The 24,754-nt window shown below is 37.2% G+C and overlaps 2 protein-coding genes and 1 long non-coding RNA gene across 5 annotated transcripts; 2 read left to right on the top strand and 1 right to left on the bottom strand.

Moving 5' to 3' along the window:
• Positions 1 to 3,778: 3,778 nt before the first annotated feature.
• LOC103956996 (filament-like plant protein 7) lies at positions 3,779 to 9,791 on the top strand. 3 transcript variants are annotated; one of them, XM_018649820.2, is made up of 6 exons: positions 3,779 to 4,366; positions 4,489 to 4,637; positions 5,907 to 6,051; positions 6,135 to 8,547; positions 8,625 to 8,679; positions 8,998 to 9,791. In XM_018649820.2, the coding sequence occupies exons 2-6, from the start codon at positions 4,533 to 4,535 to the stop codon at positions 9,466 to 9,468; spliced, it is 3,189 nt and encodes a 1,062-aa protein (XP_018505336.2). In that variant the 5' UTR covers positions 3,779 to 4,366; positions 4,489 to 4,532; the 3' UTR covers positions 9,469 to 9,791. The 3 variants fall into 3 exon arrangements, with proteins under 3 accessions (XP_018505336.2, XP_009367334.2, XP_048431457.1); XM_009369059.3 differs by having other exon boundaries at positions 3,779 to 4,362; XM_048575500.1 differs by having other exon boundaries at positions 3,779 to 4,325.
• Positions 9,792 to 10,142: 351 nt separating this feature from the next.
• On the bottom strand, positions 10,143 to 12,778 carry LOC103935242 (protein IN CHLOROPLAST ATPASE BIOGENESIS, chloroplastic). The gene is made up of 11 exons (XM_009345003.3): positions 12,619 to 12,778; positions 12,434 to 12,517; positions 11,917 to 11,991; positions 11,767 to 11,809; positions 11,640 to 11,697; positions 11,354 to 11,521; positions 11,211 to 11,273; positions 11,024 to 11,118; positions 10,854 to 10,935; positions 10,646 to 10,756; positions 10,143 to 10,549 (listed from the first exon to the last, which is right to left on the bottom strand). Exons 1-11 carry the CDS (start codon positions 12,731 to 12,733, stop codon positions 10,409 to 10,411), a joined length of 1,035 nt encoding a protein of 344 aa, XP_009343278.2. The 5' UTR covers positions 12,734 to 12,778; the 3' UTR covers positions 10,143 to 10,408.
• A 4,467-nt stretch (positions 12,779 to 17,245) lies between these two features.
• Positions 17,246 to 18,034, top strand: LOC125473107. Its single transcript, XR_007255018.1, has 2 exons — positions 17,246 to 17,425; positions 17,533 to 18,034. It is a non-coding gene; the product is annotated as an uncharacterized LOC125473107 (long non-coding RNA).
• Positions 18,035 to 24,754: the final 6,720 nt, after the last annotated feature.

Consider the following 24,754-nt stretch of genomic DNA (forward strand, 5'->3'; position numbering starts at 1 on the left):
AGGCTCTGATACCAAATTGTCACATCTCGGCCCGGGGTGGATCACTTCCCCGGCCCGCTCCACCACCGTAGCACGATATTGTCCGCTTTGGGCTTACTATTCCCTCACGGTTTTGTTTTTGGGAACTCACGAGCAACTTCCCAGTGGGTCACCCATCGTAGGATTGCTCTAGCTTCCTTTTCGCTTAACTTCGGAGTTCCTACGGAACCCGAAGCCAGTGAGCTCCCAAAAGGCCTCGTGCTAGGTAGGGATGGGAATATACATATAAAGATCACTTCTCTGGGCGATGTGAGATGTCACAATTGGTCTAAGCCGTCAGTCATGAAGATGGGCTCGTTTGGAAGTTTTTTAAAATGACTGAAATTGTTTATAGAGAAAATATTTTTGGATTCTAACAGCACTTGAAGTGCTTTTTTCAAAATTTACTTGTGTTTTTACAAAAGATTTTTTCAAAAATAATTTCACCAAAAATAATTTCAATCATTTTAAAAATGCTTCAAAATAACTCTATCATCGCACATCATGCCTTAATAAAGTTAGCAACAACCGTCCAATTTTACCAAATTTGTCAAGGACATATAGTTACTTGCCACCTTAAATTATATGTACCAAATATATTTAACATCAACTTATGATAACTCCACCAATTGTACGTATCACGTGTGGTTGTCTTTTGTTGTACCACCCCATGCACTCGGAGCCAAACAAGATAAAACATATATATATATATATATATATATATATATATATATATATCTACACTTACATAAAATAATTGAACCACCAACAAAGAGCGTGAGATGAATCACACACATATATATATATATATATATATATATATATATATATATCTACACTTACATAAAATAATTGAACCACCAACAAAGAACGTGAGATGAATCACAAATGGTATAGTGATAAAGACACGAACTACGATTTTTTAATAATAAAAAATATGAAAGGTTTTGGGTTTGTTGTTTCGAGTTAGTGAGTTGCTTGACTATGATGATAGGCAAAGAGAAATTTCCATAACCATTTTGGGGCTGAACTAAATAAATAACCGTGATTTATCACCCGTTGTCTTCTATTTTAAAAAAAATAAAAACAAAGAGCGTCACATGGGTTTTGTCTTAGTGCTTCGTACAAAAAAAAATATAAAAAATATTTTAAAAAATGCTACGAATTTGTTGCGATAAAGTCCTAAAATAAGTTTGTATAAAGTAGATAGAAATTAAAAGTCGAGAGAAGAGTTATATAGAGTGAGCGAGGTTGATTAAATTATGAAATTACTTAATCGTACATAATTAAATTCAAGTTTTAGACAACTAATATATATATTTTCCAAATTAAAATGAGGTTTTAGAGTCATAGGAGCGATGCTAACATTACAACGAGTTTGCAGTGAGTGAGCCTAACTGGCGACCACTCATATAATGACATGTGTGTAATTTTACTTGATCTTATAGGTTTTTGTAATTTTATTTTTCCGGCTTGTAGTTGTATTTTTTTTTTTGAACAATTGATATTATCTACACTAAAGAGAAGGTAGTGAATTTAGTCTTATAATGAGCTAGCAATAATGTGGTTCAAATTCGCTTTTGACGAGAATCAAACTTAAGATCTCTCACTTACCAAGTGAAGAGGAATACCACTGGACCGTACTATTAAGTGGTAATTTCTAGTTGTATTTAATTTAGGAAAAATCACATGTCCTAAACCCAGATCTAGATCGAATTCCAATTTAGATCCAGTTCTCTGTCTTCCCATTAAATAATCTTCGATAGATTTTTTTTGTTAACAGAGGTTGAGACACAACATTAAAATTTCGAGGGAGAAAAGCGAAGGTCTTCTGATTCATAATTTGTTTGATGTGAAATTCATATTACTCTGAAATTTAATGAAAACTTATATATGATGAATTATATTTTGCCATGAAAATATGAATTTCCGGAAAATATTTGTTGGTGCTAAAATGGAGAAGCAGCCTTGCAATTGTTGGCTCTCGGTTTCTAATTTTTTCTAGTTGTTTTTAAATTTTTTTTATCAACCGTTTAATTTGAGATGAATGGATATTAACCGTTTAATATACACTATGCTAAAGATTTTAGTGTATATAATTAAAAAAATAATAATAATTTGTTGAGTTGGTAGCAATGGCATTCGACAAGGAGTGGTTCGATGTCGATTTTTAATATCATGGGTGGAAAAAGACGGAGCCCAGGTCAACTATATGATTAAGGTTATTGATCTCTTGCACTTTTAGCTTTTTGACTTGCCTCCCCAAAACTATATCAGCTGTTACATCGCCAATTTTAAACTTTAATATTTGGAATTAACTTGGCTTTTAATAGTGGAGGAGGAGTTTCTCCTCAATTCATTTCATAGCGGATTCACGAAATTTCATATTTGTAATTGGAATTGTTAATATCATGAGTGATTCTTTAAAAATATTTAACAAAACATCATTAATATTAGATCATTTAAACATCAAACTAAATAAAAACAGATGAATGAACGACCTTAATTTTAATTATTTTTTTTTGTAGATACAATTTTTACATATTACTTATAATATAAACGATTCTGATCATAAACACAATTGAATATTTTGCCTCTGTTGGACACTTACCCACTCGTTAAGTCTGCCTTCGTTTCGAGGCTTGCCTCACTTGTTTCTTCCACAATCGTTTCCTGGAGCCACGGATTGTTACTTCTTTTGTTCCTTAAGTTAAGTTTTCTCAGATGTCGTTGTAAAGCGTGTAGAGGACAATACTCTTTCCTCTAACTTTTTGTGATTAGTTCTTTATTAACTCGACTTGAATTCCTCATGCCTTGAAAATCTCTATATATTTTTTTTCAATCTAATTTATTACTAACATAATGTACACAAAACAAGAAGTTCACTGACCCCATCACCATTCTAGCTAGAACAAAGAAAACACCCCACTTATACAATAAGGGCAAAAACAACACTAATTGGTCATATGTAATTGTTTATTTGCACGTACATAATTTACTTCTCTTTGTCTTGCATGAAAAAACTTTCTTTCATAGTTTTTTAAAAGAAAACTAACGAAAATTTTAAAAAACTTTAGTTTTAATAAAAATGACAAATAAATGTGTAGTGAATAGTACCACGAAAAGGTAAAAATGTGATTTTTCTTTAAAAGTGAACAGTACCGAGAGTGTTTTGTTAAAACTCTATTTTTGAAAACATTTAGAAAATTGGGAATATATATAGATTTTATTATAAGTAATTTTTGATGAAAATTTTAATATGCATGTGCCAATTTTAATATTCAAATACTAAGTATGATTAAATATAATACGATTACATTGAGGTAATATGTCATTCTGAATATCTGACAAAATCAGTCATGTGTAAATGCGTAGTGTTAATATCTTCACTGTGCACAACTCGTTCTCTGTGTAATCACGCTCACAATGACCAATGCTAGCACATATTGCGATTGTATTGGATAATAAAGTACAACTTTTTTTGGTCTTAATTTTTTCCACTAAATGAAGTATCAAAATCAAATTAACTAAAACGAATTCCAGACCTGTATTTCATAGCACATTATAAGTATGTGAACCTTTTTGACCTCCGAAAGGATGGACTGCCATTTCTACACTAAGGGAATGAGGTGAGCTTAACCTCACAATGAGCTAGCAATAATATAGTTTAAATTTTTTTTGACAAGAATCAAATTTAAAATCTCTCACTTACAAAGATTATCTTATTTTCAAAGAAAATCAAAATCCAACCATATTTGTTCACGAAAAAGAAAAAAGCAGTCGCAATTGTTGAAGACCATTGTCAACAAAGACAACAACTTCCGCTCTTCCGGTACGTCAGATGAACGCAAAAACGACCAATAAATAAACGGAACTCGACGACTCACCAGCTCCACGTACGCTTCGGCTCTCGTGTCAGAAACTCAGGTCCATTTCCAGCTCCCCCAACTTTATCTTCCTCCATACTCCTCTCTCTCTCTCTCTCTCTCTCTACATTTTCCCACTCTTTACTTTCCCCGCTTTTCACTTTTCCTGTTTACCAAACACACGCACTCTCTCTCTCTCTCTCTCTCTCTGACTCTCACTTTGTCTCTCTAGAAAAGCTAAAGCTTGGTGGTTGGGTCAGCCACTCAGCCTCCATTTCGTTATCATCAACTCCTCCTTCGAGTCCGCTCTCTCTGCAACCAAATCAAACTGTCGGTGGTGGGATCGGACTGCGTTGATGGTTTCTCTCTGCTAAAACTTCTCTCTCTAATTACCGCAATTTCTACAGAGAAATAGAAATTTCAGCTCCTCTGCATTTTCTGGTATTGGGATTTTGCTCGTTCATGCAATGCTCACCTGGTTGGTACTTAATCTGTTGATTTTTTCTTTTGGGTGTAATTATTTTTGGGTTTTGAAATTTGGGTTTAATCTGTTTGTTTGCATGCATCTGGTTGTGATTGGATTGAGTGGTTGTTTGGATTTTAGAGAGGCAGCAAGTGGGTTGAGGAGGTTGGTTGGGGAGGTGAATCATGGACCACAAGCCATGGCTTTGGAGGAAGAAAGCTGCAGATAAAACCAACGCAGCAGCAGAAGGAGACAAAGTCAATGTCTCAGTCAAAGGAAATGAAGAGGAGGTACACATTTTCCTTAACTTCTCTGTTAAATTCATAGTTTAGTGAAATCCATGATGTTTTATTCCAATCTACATTACCTGTAAGTAGAAATGTTTATGGTTTCTTATGCTATCATGCTAATTCCCCTTAAAAGGAACACTTATGTAAGGTCCAAGGTTGTTCTTGTTCCTTGGAGATTCACTTGAAACATTCTTAAAATCGAATAACTTCTCGCAGTTCAAACAACTATATTGGCTTAAGGAGGCCTTGTGTGTTTTTTTTTTTTTTTTTTTTTTTGAAGAAAACTGGTCATGCATTACACTAGTGAAATATAGAAACAAGAAATTGTAGCAAAGGTCCTTAAACTATACCATAAGTTTAGTTTTGGTCCCTGAACTCTACTAACAGTTGCTCTCGTCCTCGAATTATGCCCCGTGTTGCACTTGTGATCCTTTTGTCAAGTCCTTCGACTTTTTTGTTAAGTTAAGGGGTAAATTGGGTATTTTAAGGAGTTTCAATCATACGCACGAAGTTTTGTGAATAGGTCACAAGCTATTTTAAGGAGTTCCTCCTCAATCGCCTTAACTTCAAGGAAATGTTTGGAGAAACTATTAGTAGAGTTCAGGACGAAAACTAAACTCATGGTATAGATCATGGACCTTTGCTAAAAGTTAGTCAGCATATCTTAGTGGGTTTTGATGACCAGAGAATAGAGATTTTACAGGAGAGTGGGTCAATTTTGACAAAATTTTCTTTTCAATATGTTAAGCCTTCAACTTTTAGATAAATATTTATATCAATCAGAAGTTTTCGACAGCAAAAACTGTGATATATCTTAAGGTTAAAAAACTAGTGCTAAAGTTTCAAAGTTTCTCCTATGTCGGAAATTAGCATTAGAGAAAGACACTAGATTGGCCCCAATTATCTATTCCACAAACTAAGCTTACAATAATATGATTGTCAGTCAAAAGGACATACTGCATGGGGTAAATTTCATAGAGACATCAGGTATGCGTCCCCTGTGTGGCATCGGGGATTCTGAAACCAGTTTTAGACTTTTGATGATCCTAACCAGTCAACTGCTGTCAAAAAGGATTTCCTCGTAATGTGGACAGTGTTCCTTATCATTGTTTACGGATGTTTATGATGCCTGTTGTTTGAGGTTGCTACATATGTTTTCATTCAGAACTATGTTTTTTTTTTCATATATTTTATTTCGGAACCGTTCAATATTCTTGGAGGCATTAATGATACTATTTTTCGCTTTACTTTGTTTTCTTTATTTTTTAGGTAGAAGCACATCAGGCTGAGAAGGCAGAACTGGAGAACAACCTGAAAGCTCTAAGCGATAAGCTTGCTTCAGCTCTCTCTGAATGTAACAGTAAAGATGCACTTGTGAAAAAACATGCCAAAATGGCACAGGATGCTGTTCAAGGTAATTCATGAGTCGAAAAGTGCCAATAATCTGTGCATGTTGTCAGTATATTGTCTTCATTTTCATATGGATGTTTTATATAGGCTGGGAGAAGGTGGAAGCAAATGCGGGGTTTCTGAAGCATGAATTAGATAAATCTTTCCAAGTCAGAGCAGCTGGGGAAGAAAGAATAGCTCAATTGGATGAAGCCCTGAAGGACTGCATGCAGCAGCTACGATTTGTTCGAGAAGAGCAGGAGCAAAGGGTTCATGAGGCTATGATGAAGGCATCAAGAGAATTCGAGAAATCCAAGATGGCGTTAGAGGAGAAGTTAGCAGAGACTACTAGAAGGCTTTCTAAAATCGGTGCTGAAAACACCCATCTTAGTAACGCTCTTTTAGTGAAGGATAAGTTGATAGAAGATTTAAGAAAACAATTGACACAGGTGGAAGCTGATTTCAATGCACTCACGCTCAGATTAGAATCCACTGAGAAAGATAATGCTTCTTTGAAATATGAGGTTCGGGTACTTGAGAAAGAGCTTGAGATCCGGAATGAAGAGAGAGAATTCAATCGTCGAACCGCTGATGTATCACACAAGCAGAATTTGGAGGGTGCAAAGAAAATTGCAAAGTTAGAATCAGAATGTCAGAGGTTGCGGCTCCTAGTCCGGAAGCGGTTACCAGGCCCTGCTGCTTTGGCAAAAATGAAAAATGAAGTGGAAATGCTAGGACGGGACTCTGTTGACATGCGGAGGAGAAAGTTGAATGACTCCACAGTTGATAACTTTCCTGAGACTCCCAGCAAAAAGGTTAACATTTTGACCGAGCAGTTATATGCTATGGAAGAAGAAAACCAGACTCTCAAGGAAGCACTCAATAAGAAGATAAAGGAACTCCAGTTCTCCAGAAACATGTATGCTCGTGTAGCTTCTAAATTATCACAATCTGAGACACCGCTTGAAGAATCGTTAAAAGGCCATGCAACCATGGAGTCAATGAGGAGTAATCTTCTGTTACAAGAGGTGTCTGTAGCATCTGCGTCTGATATTGGCAGCGATGATAAGGTTAGTTGTGCCGATTCATGGGCATCTGCCTTGATTACAGAACTGGAGCACTTCAGAACTGAAAAACAAAAAGGATCTCTGACGAACAAAACTGTAGGAACTTCAGACATAAATCTGATGGATGACTTTGTTGAAATGGAAAAATTAGCAGTCGTTTCTGCTGACAAACAAAGTGCTCCTGTTTCTTCAGTCCATGCATTTGCGCCCCCCTTGGAATCTGAGTATTCCTCCGAACTTGTGGGCAGCAACATGGTCCCTATTTCGGACGGTGAGTCAGGCTTCAGTTTGTCAAACAGGGAGACCAGGTTTAACAATATTGTCAATGGCAAAGCTCCTCATTGGGTTGAGGATATAGTGAAACTGGTGATGGAGCACAACCGTGTTGCAGGAAGAAACCCCGAACAGATACTTGAAGACTTACGAATAGCTTTGGCACGTACAGAAGAACCAAAGCCTGGTGAATTTGTTAATGCAAGGACAAATCGAAGCCATCTTGATGCATTGAATCCTTCCTCCGTTAAGAGCTGCACCTCATGGAAAGGTTCAGATAAATCTCTAGTAAATGATTCACCCAGAGGAGTAAGTGATGTGGACATCTCAAACCCACAGAAGAGTAATCCGCAGTTCCAGCCAGATCTGAGTAAGTCATTATGTAAAGTAATTGAGCTTATTGAAGGAATCCACGTGCCATCTCCAGATAATAACCCAGAGAATGGGTCCAGGAAGGACGGAAACGTGTTGACATATAAAAACTCGGAAAATGCAGGCTACATGGTTCGTGTTTTCCAGTGGAAAGCTTCTGAACTCGGTGATCTTTTACAACAGTTTGTTCATGCTTGCTATGATCTGTTGAATGGAAGGGCTGGTCTCGAAAAATTTGCCAAAGAATTAACTGCTGCATTGGACTGGATTTTAAACCACTGCTTTTCACTTCAAGATGTTTCAAGCATGAAGGATGCAATTAAGAAGGAATTTGATTGGGATGATACACGAAGTGAAACCGAAGGAGAAGCTGGAGCGGTTGGTCACTTTTCAAATGGCCATATTATACAAATAGAAGAGCTGCAGGCCAATCTGGTAAAAGAAAACAGAAAGTTAAATAATGAACTGGTGAATTTAGAATCTGAAAGGAGGGAGTTGGAAGGGAGACTTCAGTCGGCTAGTGATAAGAGCGAATACCTGATGAACCAGCTCAAGGAATCTGAAAAAGCTATTGCCAGCTTGAGAACAGAGTTACAATGTTTAAGAGAGTCAAAGGAAATCGTTGAAGATCATTTTACAAATCACAAGATGATGAATGAAGATCTTGAAACGCAGCTTACTGAGGCCAGAGTTGAATTAAACGAAGCTCTCCAAAAGTTTTCATCCCTGGAAGTTCAACTGCAGAATAAATACAACCGCTGTGCAGAGTTGGAGGCTACATGCCTGGAACTACAGCTTCAGCTTGATAGGTACAAATGCTGACATAAACCACAAATACACACACGCACAATATTCATATGCACTTGACGTATGTTTTTATTGGCAGTGTGAAGAAAAGCCCAAATTCCAATCTTAATCAGGGGGAAAGGAAAGCCCAAAATGTGAGTTAATATCCTCTTGTTGTACATACATTTACGTTTGTTTGAGAATCTTTAATTTGTGAATGGTAGCTGCTGTAAGGTACCTAAGAATTCTACAGTGAAACAGTAATCGCACTAGAAACACCATCGAAGGTGATCAACTTAAATGTAGACTGAGAATTCAGTTTTGAAAGAAAACAACTGCAAGCGAAAAATGTTTTTACCGTGCTTTCTTGTCATTCAGCTGCAATATTACACTGAGTAACTGTTTTTACAGTTCAAAGAATTCTGATTCTTTACTTCTGAAGGTAAATATTTTTTGTTCCCTCAAAATTTCAGGATTGGGAGATAACAGCTGCTTCAGAAAAGTTGGCCGAATGCCAAGAGACAATACTTAACCTCGGGAAGCAGTTGAAGGCAATGGCTTCACCAAGAGAAGCAGCCCTTTTCGACAAGGTCATCACTCATCCATCTGATACAGACACCCCCACAGCCAAAGCTGCAAGCCAAACCCCACACAGGAACTTGAACCAACGATCCTCATTACTAGATAAAATGCTAGCAGAAGATGGTGCTAGCATCAATGACTTTACGTCTCCAATGACAAAAGAGGTTGGCAGTAATTCGACTTCCACGTTGGGTCCTAATATCCTTGTTCTAAATAGTAAATACCAGAATGACAATGCAGCGGCTGATTCATTAGCTATAGCGCCCAGCAAGAAACGGGGAGGTGGGAGCCTATGGAGAAAGCTAGTGTGGAGAAAGAAGAAAGGTAACAACCTAAAGACACCCCTTCCGATTGCCCCATGATCAAATCTCAATCATATGATAACGCGATAACAACGTCGGTGTTCCTTGCTGTGTTTTGATGGCAGTTTTGTTTGTTTCACACATGTATTTGGAAATAATAAGGTTGACTGGTGTTGGTGATTTGAGAGATTGCAGAGTGCGTCCGAGAGCTCATATTTTGTGTATTACTCCTGTATATATATCATGGATTTGTAGGCAAATCGGAATCTGAAGCAATGTCAGCACACGACATGTTTGACAATTGTGTACCCCATCATGTATTTTCCAGTTTTTGTACACGTAATCTTCCCAGTAAATAAATATGTTTCTTTTTCGTCCTGATATATTTAAGTTCCTGCAGCAAAGTTATTACTTTTATTTCGGTCTGTTTAGTAGCCATTTCATTTTTACTTTTTAGTTTCTTGTGTTAGAGGTTAAAGGAAAGCAAAATCGTTAAAACAACTTAAAAAATATTTTCGATTTTTTGTTCATTTCTTCCACTAGCCTTCACTCTTCCTCATTTCTCCCTTCTCCCACATACTATTCCTCTATCTATAATACAAAAATTAAAAACAAAATGATTACCAAACGAGCTCTTGGATTTCTATAATGCGGCTAATGCCTCGGCAATCTGGACAGGAAATCAACCAACTTCCACAAGAAAATTAGCAAAAAGGTTACCCTAAAAATGCAGATTAAGCAAAGTCATGGTTTGATAATATTATTTAGCTTCCTGGAATCTGGAAATGCCTCAGCAATAGCGAGAAAAAATACAGAATTAAGAAAATTAAGAAAAATGTGATATGTATGTAACATATAATGAGTAAAAAAAATAAAGAGAGACAAATTCAGAAAGAAGGTGCACATACTAATTACTCAGCATAAAAATCGTCTCCGGTCGTGAAGCCAATTTCATGACACGGTATATTCAGTTTTAACATAAATCCCTTTATCTCCATCATCAATCTCTGTATAATACGAATCCTGCAATATCCCGGAGGCCCGCCTCTTTATATCGATCAGCAACCTGCTCGACATAGTCATCCCAAGTCCCGTCAATGGAAGCTAGATCCAGCAAAAATGCTGCTTCATCCAATGCAACCTGCAAATGATGGAACTCTGAGGATTAGAAATTATTCTTATTTTTTTATTTATTTTTTCTATTCTGAGAGTTCATAAGGAATGACGGGTACAAAACCTGCGCAGGGGCCTTTCCCTTTTTAAGATCCGCCTGCCTTCCCTCCTCAGTCACCTTCTCCTTAATGTACTCTATTTGCTCGTCCTCCCATTGCGCTATATCAGCAACTTCCTGTATCGTAAGTACTCAAGTGAATAATGTCACAAAAAAATCCTGCAGAGGAATGGGGAGCTGCGACAATCTAGGAATGATCACCAAAAGTAGAAACCTGATAGCTGCAACCCAGTGTCCACCATGGTGATTTTAGAGCTCCCCTAGCGGCATCTTTAGCTTCAGCAGTTCGCCCGACCCTATAAAACATTTGATCTTAGAAGTTGGAACTTGAGTAATTCAGAACAAATGCATGGGGGAAAGAAGCTGGCAAAGTTTCCTACGAACTTCAGCAAAACCTCAGCATTGAATACGTAAGGCCGTGCAAAACCAGGAAAATGTTCCTTCTTCGTATAGAACTCTCCCGTCACCAAGGCCGAAACCTTTCAAAAGCACACAAAGGAATTAGAATTGTAGATACACACTAATCAAAGATGCCTATAGGCAGTAAACAAAGTGAGGATATGAATCTTACATAGTCCCCTTCCTCAAAATGCCACTTCACTTTGCGCTCCAAGACATCTGGAAATAAACCAACCTGAAAGGGAACCATTTGTTAAAAGAAAATAAAGGAGGAAGCGGGGTAAACAAAGTGCAATATAGAATTTTCTTTGGTACTTTTCTTAAAAGGTAGAAATCTAGTTTTGAAATCTGCGACTTTGCAAAGTCACCCTTCGTATAAAGTTTCTCCCCAACATCAGCAGAAGCCTGAAAGAGCTCTTCATTTCTTTCTTCAGAGTTCTTAGCATCTTCTTCAGCTAGGATTCTGTGAATAAATTGGTCCACCTGCGGATTAAAGATTGGACGTCTGCTCTGAGAAGAGTTGTATAACGAGTACATAAATGCATTCACAGTCACATTTAGACATGTATCGCACTCGCACCACTGGCATCGCTTCACTTACATTCTTGGCTAAAAGCCACACCCCATGCTTCCTGACCTCAACTACTGGCATGTCCATACTGCAGGTATTGGACTAGATGAATCAAACTTTTAAAACAGGATCAAATTTGTTCTTTCCAAACACTTACCCTGCCGGAGCTGTAGGCCACCGGAGCAGTGCAGTTACAGCACCTATTGACGAGGAAATATTTACAAAATTAGAACAGCTTGAACCGCAAGGCAACTCCTGGGATAATGGGATTGGTCAAATTCCAAATACAAGTAAAGGTTTTCCATACCTGAGCTGTTTCTGGCAAGTGGTATGGCAAGGGGGATTAGCCCTTCCTTGGCTCCCGGAGAAACAATAGATTCACCTGTTCCATAGCAATGTATGTGAAAATTTACATAGAATTTCCATTATTTAAAAGATTTGAAGACAAAAATGCATGGACCATTTAAAAAGCTCCTCTGAGCCAGTCCTTTGCAAACAAATCTCGGTCTGACATGCGTGCAAAAACTTTTCTTTTTGTGATTTTAACAAGTTAGTTTGCAAATGTATCAGACTGTAATTTGAAATAACTCTAAATTGTAGACCAACAGTTAACACATTGTCACATGTTGTACTATAATCCTGAGAACGTAGCTGGGCAAATTGTTGTACTATAAATCATTGTCTTTTACAAGTGCCATTGTCACATTAGCATAATTTAAGGAAACAGACCAACATATGCAAATCCGAAAACACAACAAAGTGAGAGAAACCCAACAAATTGATGATGTTTGATGTTAGAAATGTGAAAACTTGAAGAGACCCACCTCTTGTCTTGAGCATTCTCAGCAACTGGCTCAAATGCTGCGGCGGCTGAGTGGAGGCAACCTCCTTGATGAAAGACACATGGTCTGCAATTTCCGACCACAAAATCAATTCCCAAACTTTACAAAACAGTAACATTAACAAGCACTTTCTAAAAAGATCCAAGCCAAACAGTGCCTCAAGTTACCATGCGTGACAGAGGAATAAGAGCAGCGGGGCCGAGCTCTGCCGTGCCGAAGAAGCACAGTGGGCAGAGCGGTGGCGCGAGAGCCTCCGCACACCAATCCGCCGCAAACTTTCATTTTTGTGGGTCTCTGTTGCTCTCTGGTTTGTTTCTTGTTTATCTTTTATCTGAGCATCAAAATTCTCAGCCGCATTAGATTGGGCCACAAAAATTCTAAATAGACTACCGAGCCCAGGGAGAAAAGCCTCTGGCCCAGAAGTGTTATCTTGGGCCTCAGCAAAAGGCACCGAGTTGTGCAAGTGAGGTGTTTTCAAATATAGAACTCACTCGTAAGCAATGGTATAGCCGAGTTTGTTCACGTCTCTAAATTTTGAGGTAATCAACTTTTGTCAACACGACAAAAAAATTGAGGTTTTAAGTAACCCAACAATTTATAAGCCATTGCATGGTTTAGTCTTTCTAATTAACCTTCGTATTCTTACACGTCTCCTCAAGTGTGGAGAATTTTCAAACTTAACATATGAACATTGCAAACGGAAAGATTTTTTAAAATATGCCATATGAGGTTTCCATTTTCTTAGGTTGCACTATGAAAATTTTAAAATATGCCATATGTTAGTCAATATAAGGGACTCAATCTCGCACTTCATTGGTTTAATTAATCATCACACAATTAGCCAGACTTAAGGCACAGATTAATACAATTTCATTACTTTATAATGTTATATGAGAAGTTAAAATTGTGTGACTCATTTTAAAAATCACTCTAAACTTTAAGAATGTAAAGTATAATTAAACCATTGAGGAGGTTTAAATATCCTATGCTTCTTTTCTCGTGAGCTCACCGAAAGAGGGGCAGAAGCCAGGTTTGAATCTCCTAAGTCCACCTTCAGTGACTTTTGTTAAAAGAAGTTGAAGTGTGGCCATGTTACAAAAATGACGACTGCCTCATTTCAACCAAATTACTCAAACAGAAGCCTCTGGTTCCCATTAGTTGTGTATTTGAAATACAAAACGATATATATATATATATATACACACACACACACACAACGTGTCATAAACAAGTGAGCAAATACTTAAAAATATATCCTCTTCTGCAATAATATTATAACATATAATATACAAGCTTGTGTTTTGGTACATGAAAAGTCTCCTCATAAGCAACAATTAAGGAGACTCCAATTTCTGCAATAATATTATAACACATAATATATAGAAAGAGAGAAGCAGCTGCCAGAATTACACTTGAATTTTTTTACAATATATAGAGTAAGGAGGACGAACTGATTCTGAAGTCTAATTTTACATGAAGGTGAGATTCCAAATCTTTGTTGCTTTTTTTGGTGGGAAATTTTGTTGCTTGTGACTTGTGGGTTACTATTTTACTTTTATATTATGTTTTGCTTTTTAACGCATCAATCGATATTCAAAAAGATTAAAAACTTAAAAATAATTAACTTCCCGTTACCATCTTATTTGCTGCAACACAACCTTCAGGATGTGGTACCTCGGATATAATTTCTTTTCTAATGTAATTCATATCTCAACCTCAAAGTTAGACTTAGTATTTGTTTGGTTAGGGTGACAAAGAATTTAGGTTATAATAAAATAGAACAAAGCCACCGTACTTTAAACATGACAAGAAGTTACGCACATATTTGATAACCATTTTGTTTTTACATTTTAGTTTTCACCTTTTTTGGTACGAATAGAAGAGATATATGAGGGAGAAAAGCTAGATAAGCAAAGGTACGTGACAGAAGGGTGGTGTATAAATTTGGCTAGCTAATGGGTAGCCATATTTGATCGTCTCTGCATAAGGAGAAAAGAACATGGTTTTGAAAATATAGAGAAAACAATGGGAGGCATCAGGATCATCACAACTAGTTCAGTGAAAGCAGCGAGTCCAGATAAGAAAGTCTCAATTCCAAGAGTTGAGTTAATGCAAGTGTCGGCGGAGTCCTCTAGACATGGGACAAAAGGTATTCTTAATCATTTACGAGGCTCCGGATTCGAAACAACCATTGTTGTCACAAGGGGTGATGCGGGGTCAAGTTGTCGCTCACACTCTCAATAAAAAAAGATTTGATATGAAATGTGTGAAATGGATAATAAAAGCGGAGATGCATTTTAGGGCGGTTGATCAAGAGGACTTTAGAGATTGGATCCATGACTTGAATCCAAAGTACAAGCTTTCAAATAGGCACAAGGTGGCGGCAGCGGTTTTAGAATTGTATTTTACAAAGAAGGGACAAATCAAGAGTGTGGTTGATGGTTTGAGGGTGAGTATCACTACCGATACTTGGACCTCAATCCAAAATATTAATTACATGGTGGTGACAACACATTTTTTGGATAATGATTGGACTTTGCATAAAAGGATCAAAAACTTTGTTCAAATTACGTCTCAGAAGGGTGATGATATTGGGAGGTGTCTAGAGGTATGCTTGAATAATTGGGGTATAGACTAGGTATTTAGCATTACTGTTGACAATGCTAGTGCCAATGACACCGCCATTGCATACATGAAAAGAAGGCTCAAGTCCAATGGTACTCTTTTACTTGACAGGGCTCACTTGCACATGAGGTGTGCTTATCACATCCTTAATTTGATAGTTAAAGATGGAATGACTGAGCTTAGTCATGAGATTGAAGGGATAAGGAATTATGTAAAGTTCATACACTCATCCCCTGCGAGGTTGGAGACTTTTAAGGAGTATTGCGTCTTGATGAGATTTGATAAGATGTCAAATATTCCTTTTGATGTTGTCACAAGGTGGAATACCACCTATGAAATGCTCAATAGTGCCTTCAAATTTAATCAAGTGTTCTCAAGGATGGTAGATGAGTGCAACACTTTCATCTTTTACTTTCAAGATGAAGTATCTAAAGAGATTAATGGGGTCACAACCAAGGTCAAACGGGTGGGTCCTCTGGTGGTGGAAGATTGGGAGAGGGCGGTGAGTTTTGCTCACTTTTTTAAAAGGTCTTATGATGTCACCTTAACACTTAGTGCAACCTTAACTCAAACTTCAAACTTAATACTCGACACGGTGATTGCATTGCAAGTGGAGATAGAAGAAAAGATTTGCAATTCCTGTAATGCCACTTTGCAAAGTGTGGCAACTTCTATGAAACTTAAGTTTGACAAGTATTGGGGGGACATTGAAAAGGTTAACCCTATACTCTTTATAGCTCAAGTACTCGACCCAAGGTACAAGTTTGAAATGTTAGAGGCAAGCCTAGAGGAACTCTGCTATTCATGTGAGGCAATCTTGGATGTGAAGACAAGTATTAAAAACTTGACACGTTTGTTTAAGGCGTATAAGGAGGGAGAGGTTTCTAGTAGTAGTAGTGTTACCATGGATTAAGGGCCAAGTGTTGTGGTAGATGATTCTTCGGGGTTGGAAGATGATGATATTGGTACAAGAATGCAAAAGAAGATCCAACAAAACAAGATATCTAATGAAGTGGATATGTACTTCAATGATCCTCACCAAAGCTTAACATACGAGGGTTTCAATATTTTGGATTGATGGAAAGGCAATTACGGAACATGTCCAACTCTCAGTAAGGTTGCTAAAGACATTTTTGCTTTCCCTAGTAGCACCGTTGCTAGTGAGAATGCCTTTAGTCTTGGTGGGAGAGTTGTAGATCCTTTTAGAGCTTCCCTAACACCGAGAAGCTTTGGTGTGTACAAGTGATTGGCTAAGGGGGAATGAAATGTCCTTCTACAAGGAGCCTACAATCGACAACCTCATGTTCTACAAGGAACTTGAAGACTTGGAGAAAGGTAAGTGAAGTATTTGATTTCATGTTTTTATTTTCTTAGTTTTATAATTTATACATTCACTTTCTTAATATATTTTGTGTTTTATTATTTTTATTGTTTTAGAGTTGCCTAATTTGGGAGGTGAGGAGAATCCTACACAAAGTGAAATGCCACTTCCTCCACCACCTCAAGTTCAACGCCGCCCATCACTACTTCCACGACCACCCATTTCAAGAGCATTTACACCAACAGGAATGAGGGTTCAATTATCAACAAGATGAAGGGGTCCACCATCAACTGCAACGGGTCATTCATCAACAAGGGGAAGGGTTTAATTATCTGATTTGGCTTTAATTATCTGGAAGTATATATTTTCGTTTAGGGTTTTGATTTCTTTATGCCTGTATGTATATATGATAGGAATCTTAATGCCTTGCCAAATTCTTGTAGTTGAACTTGTTTCTTTGTTGGATAAGGGAATACTTCTGTTATTAGAATAATTAATCTGTGTTTCTGATTGTTCTAATTTATTGTGGTAGATAATTTTATTTGATGATTATTGCAAGCAAGATAAACCAATTTTTTACCATTGTTTTGAATGATAAGAAGTTCGGTATGCTGAGTATCATCATTTTAATTCTCTATGCAGTTTGCCATTAATGAGAAAAGTGGGAATGCAATTCTATTTAACTGGCTGTGAGTTTTAGTTGGAATATGTGGTTCTCAAATTTTAATCCGCAAAATTGTATTTCAATGAACTCGGATATACTTCCTGACTTCTTTCATGGGTAATATTATACAATCCCTTGAGTGCACTTAAATGTGACTAAGAACCTGGAATTAATAGAACAGTTCTATTAGTGCACTTAAATGTGATTTCTTTCATTGGTTGTTCGCGTTAATGACCCCCTTTTTAACAGGTGAATCAATCGAAGAGATCTCTACTAGACCCAAAGCCTATTCTGCGCAAGAGAAGATCATTCAAGCGACAACCAAGTCAATCTGGTAGAGGAAAACAACCAATTTTCTTGCAAGGTAATTTAAATCTCTTATTGCCCATTCCTAGCGGTAAACCAAGTTTCTTGCTGTAAAATATGTATTTTTCGCTTTTGATATCTGATCTTAATCTTCTTCCTTGCAAGTTCTTCTGAATTATGGATATTACATGCTATCTAGGGTTTTCCAGCAGTGGTGGGTGAGGTAGCTATATATATATATATATATATATATATATATAGAGAGAGAGAGAGAGAGAGAGAGAGAGAGAGAGAGAGAGAGAGGTAGGGTTGGACTAGATTAGAAAACATAATATACAATCAGAACTAGACTAGAACTAGGAGTAGAAGTTGGACTTGGAGTGTGATTGTTCTGCATCAATTGGAATCAGACTTGCTTTATCACGGTATACACCTGAAGTGGATCATTGGAGTCTTGCTGTAAAAAGATGGGAAATTATTAGAAAAGGAATGGAGGTCTGAAATTCCTATCCCCGGGGAGGACCTCATAGGTCTATTCTGTGTTATTCTTGCTGTATTTTTGTATCATTGACGTTGAAAAATGATCACATAAGATTAAATCATAACTTTTTAACTTTTATACCAATAACCGAATCTGCACTAATTGGAATATGCACCAATTTACTTTTGTACAAGTTTGTAGTACTAACTACTATCCTCTTATTATTTTGTGTGAATTAAATGAAGTCAAAGGCGTTAAACGTCTCAAGAGCCTCAAGCTCAATTTTAAACTCAATGAGATCAAAATTAAATGGCCCTCATGATCAAACAAACTCATTTTCGAGTACACCATTGGAAGTTGAAAAAAAAAAAAAGAAAAAGGCTGCAAGTTGTTTTCTTAGAAATTTTTTTTGGTATTGGAAAAAAAAAAAAAAAAAAAACCAAACCGGGTCGAAACTGAACCGAATACAAACCGAACCGAACACAAACCGACAAAAAATTGAACCGAACAATAATTTCGGTTCTATTTCTGATTTTAATTTGGATTAAATGAGTAGGAGTTAACTTATCCCACGTAATAGAGTTGTAAATTAATTAGGATGTATCCCATCTCAAATAAACCCAATTTCTGAACAACATCACCACGTTTAAACAATTTCATTTCGATCCAGATTCTATCCATCTTAAAAAAATTTAGTTTGATTTATGGTAAAATTTTGACTTTTTCCGTGCTGTCCGATGCGTGCTCCATGATTAAATTTGTGTTGTCCACGCAGGGACGAAGTTAGAAATCTACATGGATGGGGCATCCTCAAACAAGAAAGTCACAAATTAAAAAACTCAAGAATTTACTGAATAAAACAGTTATATATTAATCCATGAAGTTTTTCATACAACATATTACAACAGATGTCGATGTGTTTTCATGTCTAGAAAGTGTTGAATGACAATACCATCAAATATGTCTTTCTCTATAAAAATAATCATGTTATCATTTATCCATTGTTCTCCCATCACATTTCTCAATCGATTGTTTAGAAATTTCATGGCTGAAAAAACTCTTTCAACCTTGGCAGTAGCAACTGAAAGAGTCAATACCAATGTCACAAGCAAGTAAACTAGTGGATAAACCTTATCTTTTTTTACATTGAACCATTTTTTTTGTAAGATGTCCAATCTCAATGCTAGACCACACATCATGTGAAGTAAACTCATACAAAGCACCTTGTTGAGTGAAGTTTTTCAGTCAAATTCTGATACTTGATTAGTTGAACCCCAACATGTTTCTTTCTGAAACCCTCAATTTAATTGAGTGTTTGTTTTTTTTTTTTTTGGTGAACTAGATACTTCATTACCAGGGCAAAGACGCCAAAAAGATACAAAGAAAGCCTACAATAAGGCAAACAACCAGGTTAAAACATGAAACACTAAGTAGTGTAAGGGGGTACAAAAATTCTTGATGCCGCATCTAATGCTAAGAAACGTCACCCCTCACACTACCAAAAAAGACCTGGGGAGGGCAAGGAAGCCCACCATTACAGAGAACATAAACTAGGGAAGATGGAGGTCGATTAACCCAAATGAAATCGCACATTTCCCTACAACACCGTAATGCTAAGTAGTCAACTGCCATATTGGCTGATCTTGGGATCCAAGACCAGTAATAGTCTTGGAAAGATTCCCCTTCTTTTGCTCTTCACCAGAGCGGGAAAAGCTTCCCAACTGCCCTTGGTTAGCGTAAGAAATTGATTTCGATGAGTCGAACTCAACGATAACTCAACTCTAGCCCTGAGAAATACCCAACTCGCATCCGTGGAGGATTGCCAACGCCTTCGCCATAGCAACACTTGTGGCCTTAACGTTATATCTGCATGCAATCAAGAATTAACCCTCCGAGTCTCGCTCCACCACACCTGCAAAACCTGATTCCGTAGTTAACACCCAACTAACATCCACGTTGATTTTTATGTACTCCGGGTAAGGTGTGATCCAATGGACCGTAGCATCAGCAGTAGACCGCCTCGGTGAAGGCTCCAACCGTGGTGGATATTGCTGCTATTACCTATCTTGGGTTATTTGGTTGATGGTTAAAGAAAGCGCTACATATTGCTTTCCAAATTTGCCAGCACGTAAAGGCAACATAGGACATATTTATTCTTAAATCATGTTTTGATCCATTACCGAAACCCGAAAATGGCAATAAGCCAATTGGCCTAAGTAGTTATGTCATCACGATTTATCTTGAAGTTTAAAGCTCTACCAAACCAAACCACCTCCACCCAAGGACATAGAAGGAAAAGGTGTTCAATCGATTCTTCATGCAGATTACATAGAAGACATAAAGGTGATGGAGAGGCTCTTCATTTAAACAAATTGGCCATAGTAACAGTGTTCTAAAAAATGGTTGAGGCGGTTGCCTAGGTGGCGCTTGGGCGCCAGGCGGCGGTGCTCCGCCGCGATTAACTCAAAATCGTTTCTTAAATCAACAAGGTATGTGCAGACGTAGGGAAAGATCTATTAAGGGACCTGGGTGGTCCTGGGACCACCCAAATATGGGTATATGGTGGAAGAGAAAACAAAGGCGACGGCTACTCTGTTATGGCCTTCTGCAAACCAGAAGGTGGAGAATAACTGAAGAAGACGACTAACCATTTAGCAAAACGGTGTGTTTTTGCTATGGGTTTGAAAACAGTCTCCAAAGCCACGTGGGAGGCTTTTTAGCCTCACCATTTTTATTAAAAAAAAAAAAAACTAAAAATCACATGGGTTGCTTTGCTGTACAGTCCACTTTATCAATTCTAGTATGTTTTCTCCTCCACCACTTAATCCCCTCATTCCTAAATTTAAGTGTTATATTTTAGTTTAAATTAATACTATAAAATGTCTTGAATTATATTTTATCTCTCTGAATTTAATTTATTTAACTTACTAATCATTCAAAATGTCTTAAGTTATATGGTATATATGCTTAATATGTTTTTAAATTTTGAACTTGTTGGATACTCTTTTTGTATTTTATCATTATTTTATTATCTTATCCATAAATTTGATACGAATATAATTTTTTATGTGTCAATATGCACTTACGTACAAGATATACAAGAAATTTACCTAAATCCGCATAGGCCGCCTAAAATCCCGCCTAGATTCCGCCTAGGCGCTAGGCGTTAGCTCGCCGCCCGACTAGCACCTAGCTTTTTTTAGAACCTTGCATAGTAGCAAATAGCTGAATGAAGAGCTTTCCACATGAAGCACCTAATTTTAGCTAAATGAAGAGATTTCAACATAAAGCACCTAATTTTAAGGATGGTCTCCAATTTCCACACCATCTTCCAAAGAGAACCGGGGATGGAAGCAGAATATGCAGACCGCATGATCCTTTGAGGTGGTTTCCTTAAGTAGGCTAGTGGTATCTAGATTTTATTGAAAATATCCTTTTTTATCAAAAGGACACACCAGCCTATCCCGGAGCAATGGATCCTTAATATGAGTCTCCAAAATCACATCAAATTCCTCAGCTAAGACAAATGGTTTCAAAAAATCAATATTCTACTCATCGTTTGCAGGGCAGATCAAAGAGTCAACCCTTGTATTACGACTTACCTGCACTGTGCCCATCGGAGAAGGCCGACCTAAGGGGATGGAGATGATCCATCTATTAACCCACACTTGAACCTCACTACCATTCATAATCCATCTATCAACCCACACCTGAATCTCACTACCATTCATAATTTGCCAATGTGATCCCCTAAGCAGGATATCTTTTCAAGCAAGTAGGCTCTCACACCCCACTTAGCATCAAGGAATGAGCAGTTAGGGAAGTAACAAGCTTTTAGTACCAAAGCCCACATGGAATTCGATTCATTAATCAACCTCCAACATTGCTTAGCCAGTATGGCATCGTTGAAATCCACAAAGCTTCTGAAACCAAGTCCAGCTTTTGACCAACGCAATTTTTCCTTCAAGACCTAGTGAATGCGTTTTCCCTCCTTCTTTTTGCCCCCACCAAAAGTGTAAGATCATAGCATCCAACTCATTGCATAGAGTCGTGGGGAATTTAAATAGATTCATCGGGTATGCAAGAATTGCTTGTGTTACTGCCTTTATCAACACCTCTCTCCCAGCTTGTGATAAGGTAGATTGCTTTCACCCTTGAATTTTCCCCAAGAGTCTCCCCTTTATATATGCCAATCCACTTTTCTTTGATCGGCCCCAAATAGCAGGATACAAACCAAGGTCCATGATCATGTCTATGCCAAGAACAGTGGTCAACTCTTCCGACAATACCGCTAAGACGTTTCCTTAAAAGAAAAAAAACACTTGACTTTTGCAAGTTAACTTGTTGTCCCGAAGCAGAACGATATGCATCAATTAATTAGACAAAGTGTCTACAATTTTCCTTCTCAGCCTTCAAGAAGATAAGCGTGTTGTTCACAAAAAATATATGAGAGATAATCGGGCCAGTGGGGTGTTGGAAATGTGCCCTAAAACCAATCATATGATGATACTTTATGGACATTTCACATGTTAAACTAATCTAGTTTAATATTAAGGGCAAACATTATTGTTTGAGCCGTCTCATATAAATGTTATATGCTTAAACGATAAGTCCAAGGAATATGTGATTGGAAGAATGCGATCTAAAGAAGTTAGATTCATGAGACCATTCTTTCGTTGACACATCCTAAACGTTCCTGATCATAGGATTGTCAATTGGGCATTAACAGTCCGTTAAGATCAGTACGTGCTATGTCTTCTCTCAGGGAGAGTGACTAGTCTCGAGTCATTGGTGTGTGTGACATCAAGACAAGTACGTAGGTGCTCAATAGAGAATGAGTTCACTGAACACGATCAACGAAGAGTTCTCATATTCATGTCACATGAGAACTCATGGTTGGGATAATGCAAATTAGTCTTTTGACCTGAGGCATCACAGTTGTCTTGTGGTTAGGTCCTTAATCTTTGATTATGTCAAAGTCACTCTATCAGGATGTCCACGGCATCGTCGGGGTTAAGCCACTTAGCCATGAAGGCAAGTGAATGCGCAACAAGGGATCTCTAACCTTCAAACTGTTTGAGGGAGAATACTCTATGATATGATTTAGAATCTCTGGCCAGAGTATGAATGAGATGTTGGAATGCGTTCCAGATCACATTCAAGGTAATCATATAAGTACAAGATTCACATTGGATAGTAGACATGAATAAACTATCAAACCAAACAATGTGGTCAAGAGTATTGTATTAGAGAAAGACCGTATTGCATTTGTAATCCTAAAACTGAATAGGTTCTCCACCTCTTCTGATTAGCTTGGGTAACCATGACATGCTGCTAGGCGTCAACCATGGTTTGTGGAAGCCCTAAAAGTGTATTATCACTAACGGGAGAATTGAAAGTAAGTTTCAATTCACAATCGATTTGAAAGAGTTTGAATCGCCCACTGCCTCGCTAAAAGGAACCTAATGGATCGTACACCGTGTAAGGTAGAGATTGAAGATTCAACGGAGATGAGTAAGAATAATTAAATGGTTTAATTATTTATGGCAAGGATTAATTAATATGATTATTAATCAAACGAATAAGTTCGTTAAAAGACTTGGGATAGTTTTGGACCTTAAGGCCCAATGGGCTTCGAACGTCAAGTCCATTGACTTAAGTTGTATGACAACTTAATGAATAATGATTCACAAAGGCCCAAATAGCCCAATAAATCCCTAAGGCCGGCCATGTTAGAGAAAGAGTGGGTTTTGACTTATTTACAAGTTTGCCACTCAAATGAATTAAGGTATAAGTGTGACTTAATAGCCAAAATTCATTAAGTGTTGTTTTTGGGGAAATTGGAGAAACACAAACTCTCCTTTCTCTCTAGAAATGGCCGGCCACCTTGAGGATAACATCTAGCAATCTTACTTCCTCAAGGTCACTCATTTCTTCTTCAATATACCTTGGTGTGGAGACTTAGAGGTTCTCAATTTTGGGAACTTGGAGAAACCTTTTCATCCATCCAAATCCATGGATCTAAGATGCAAGGAATGAAGGCCCTCTCTTTGGGTGATTAGCCTTTGCTTATGCAAAGAGGAATCTACAAAGGTATTGATTTCTCAACTCACTTTGTTTTGAGTTGAGTCTTGATTCACCTATCTACTAGGCTTTGAATTTCATGGGTAAATGTTTTATTTTAAGTGCATACAAGCATGATTCCGCCTTTAATTGTTAATTGCATGCTATTGATGTTGCTTAAATGAACATGTTTTTCACAAATTTTCCTTCAAGTGGTATCAAGAGCCTAAGTCTAGTAGTTGGTGAATCCTTTTGGGTTTTGTAGTTCATAGTTTGTGATTTGAATGTTGTAATTGTTACAAGCTTTATTCTTGCTTCTTTGAATGTAAATTTTGTTAGAAAATTTGCCATCTCAAATGTTGTAGATGTAGTTCATATGAGCATGAATTTTGGAGCTAAAATTTGGTGCCATGTTTTTGGGGAAATTCGGCCAAATCCAAAGGGTGGAATTTTGGGTTCTTGTTTGACTTGTTAAAAGTGTTTTAAAGTGATTTTTGGAACCCCTATGTACCCTAGTATGGTTGTATGTTATTTCCCTTAAGTTTGAGTGGTTTTGGTATGTTTTTGGGTGAAGAATGTTCATGGAGCTCTTATGGGTTTTCATGAATGTTCTTCATTGTTCTTGATATGTTCTTGCCAAGAACAAAAGGTTTGGTGTTTTGATTCAAAGTTTTGATTTATTTCATAAAGTTTTTGTTTTGAAATATTTCTTATGTTTAAATATATTAGATATTTATTTTGAAAAATTAAAGAAATTTTAGTGGGTTTGGTGTGTAATGATTTATTCCATTACACACACCCCACTTACAAAACTTTGAAATTTTTTTTATAAACTTTGCTTCA

The sequence above is a fragment of a genome, unplaced genomic scaffold (genome assembly GCF_019419815.1).
Source record: "Pyrus x bretschneideri cultivar Hongxiangsu unplaced genomic scaffold, Pyrus_bretschneideri_v1 Contig8, whole genome shotgun sequence".
NCBI lineage: Eukaryota > Viridiplantae > Streptophyta > Magnoliopsida > Rosales > Rosaceae > Pyrus > Pyrus x bretschneideri.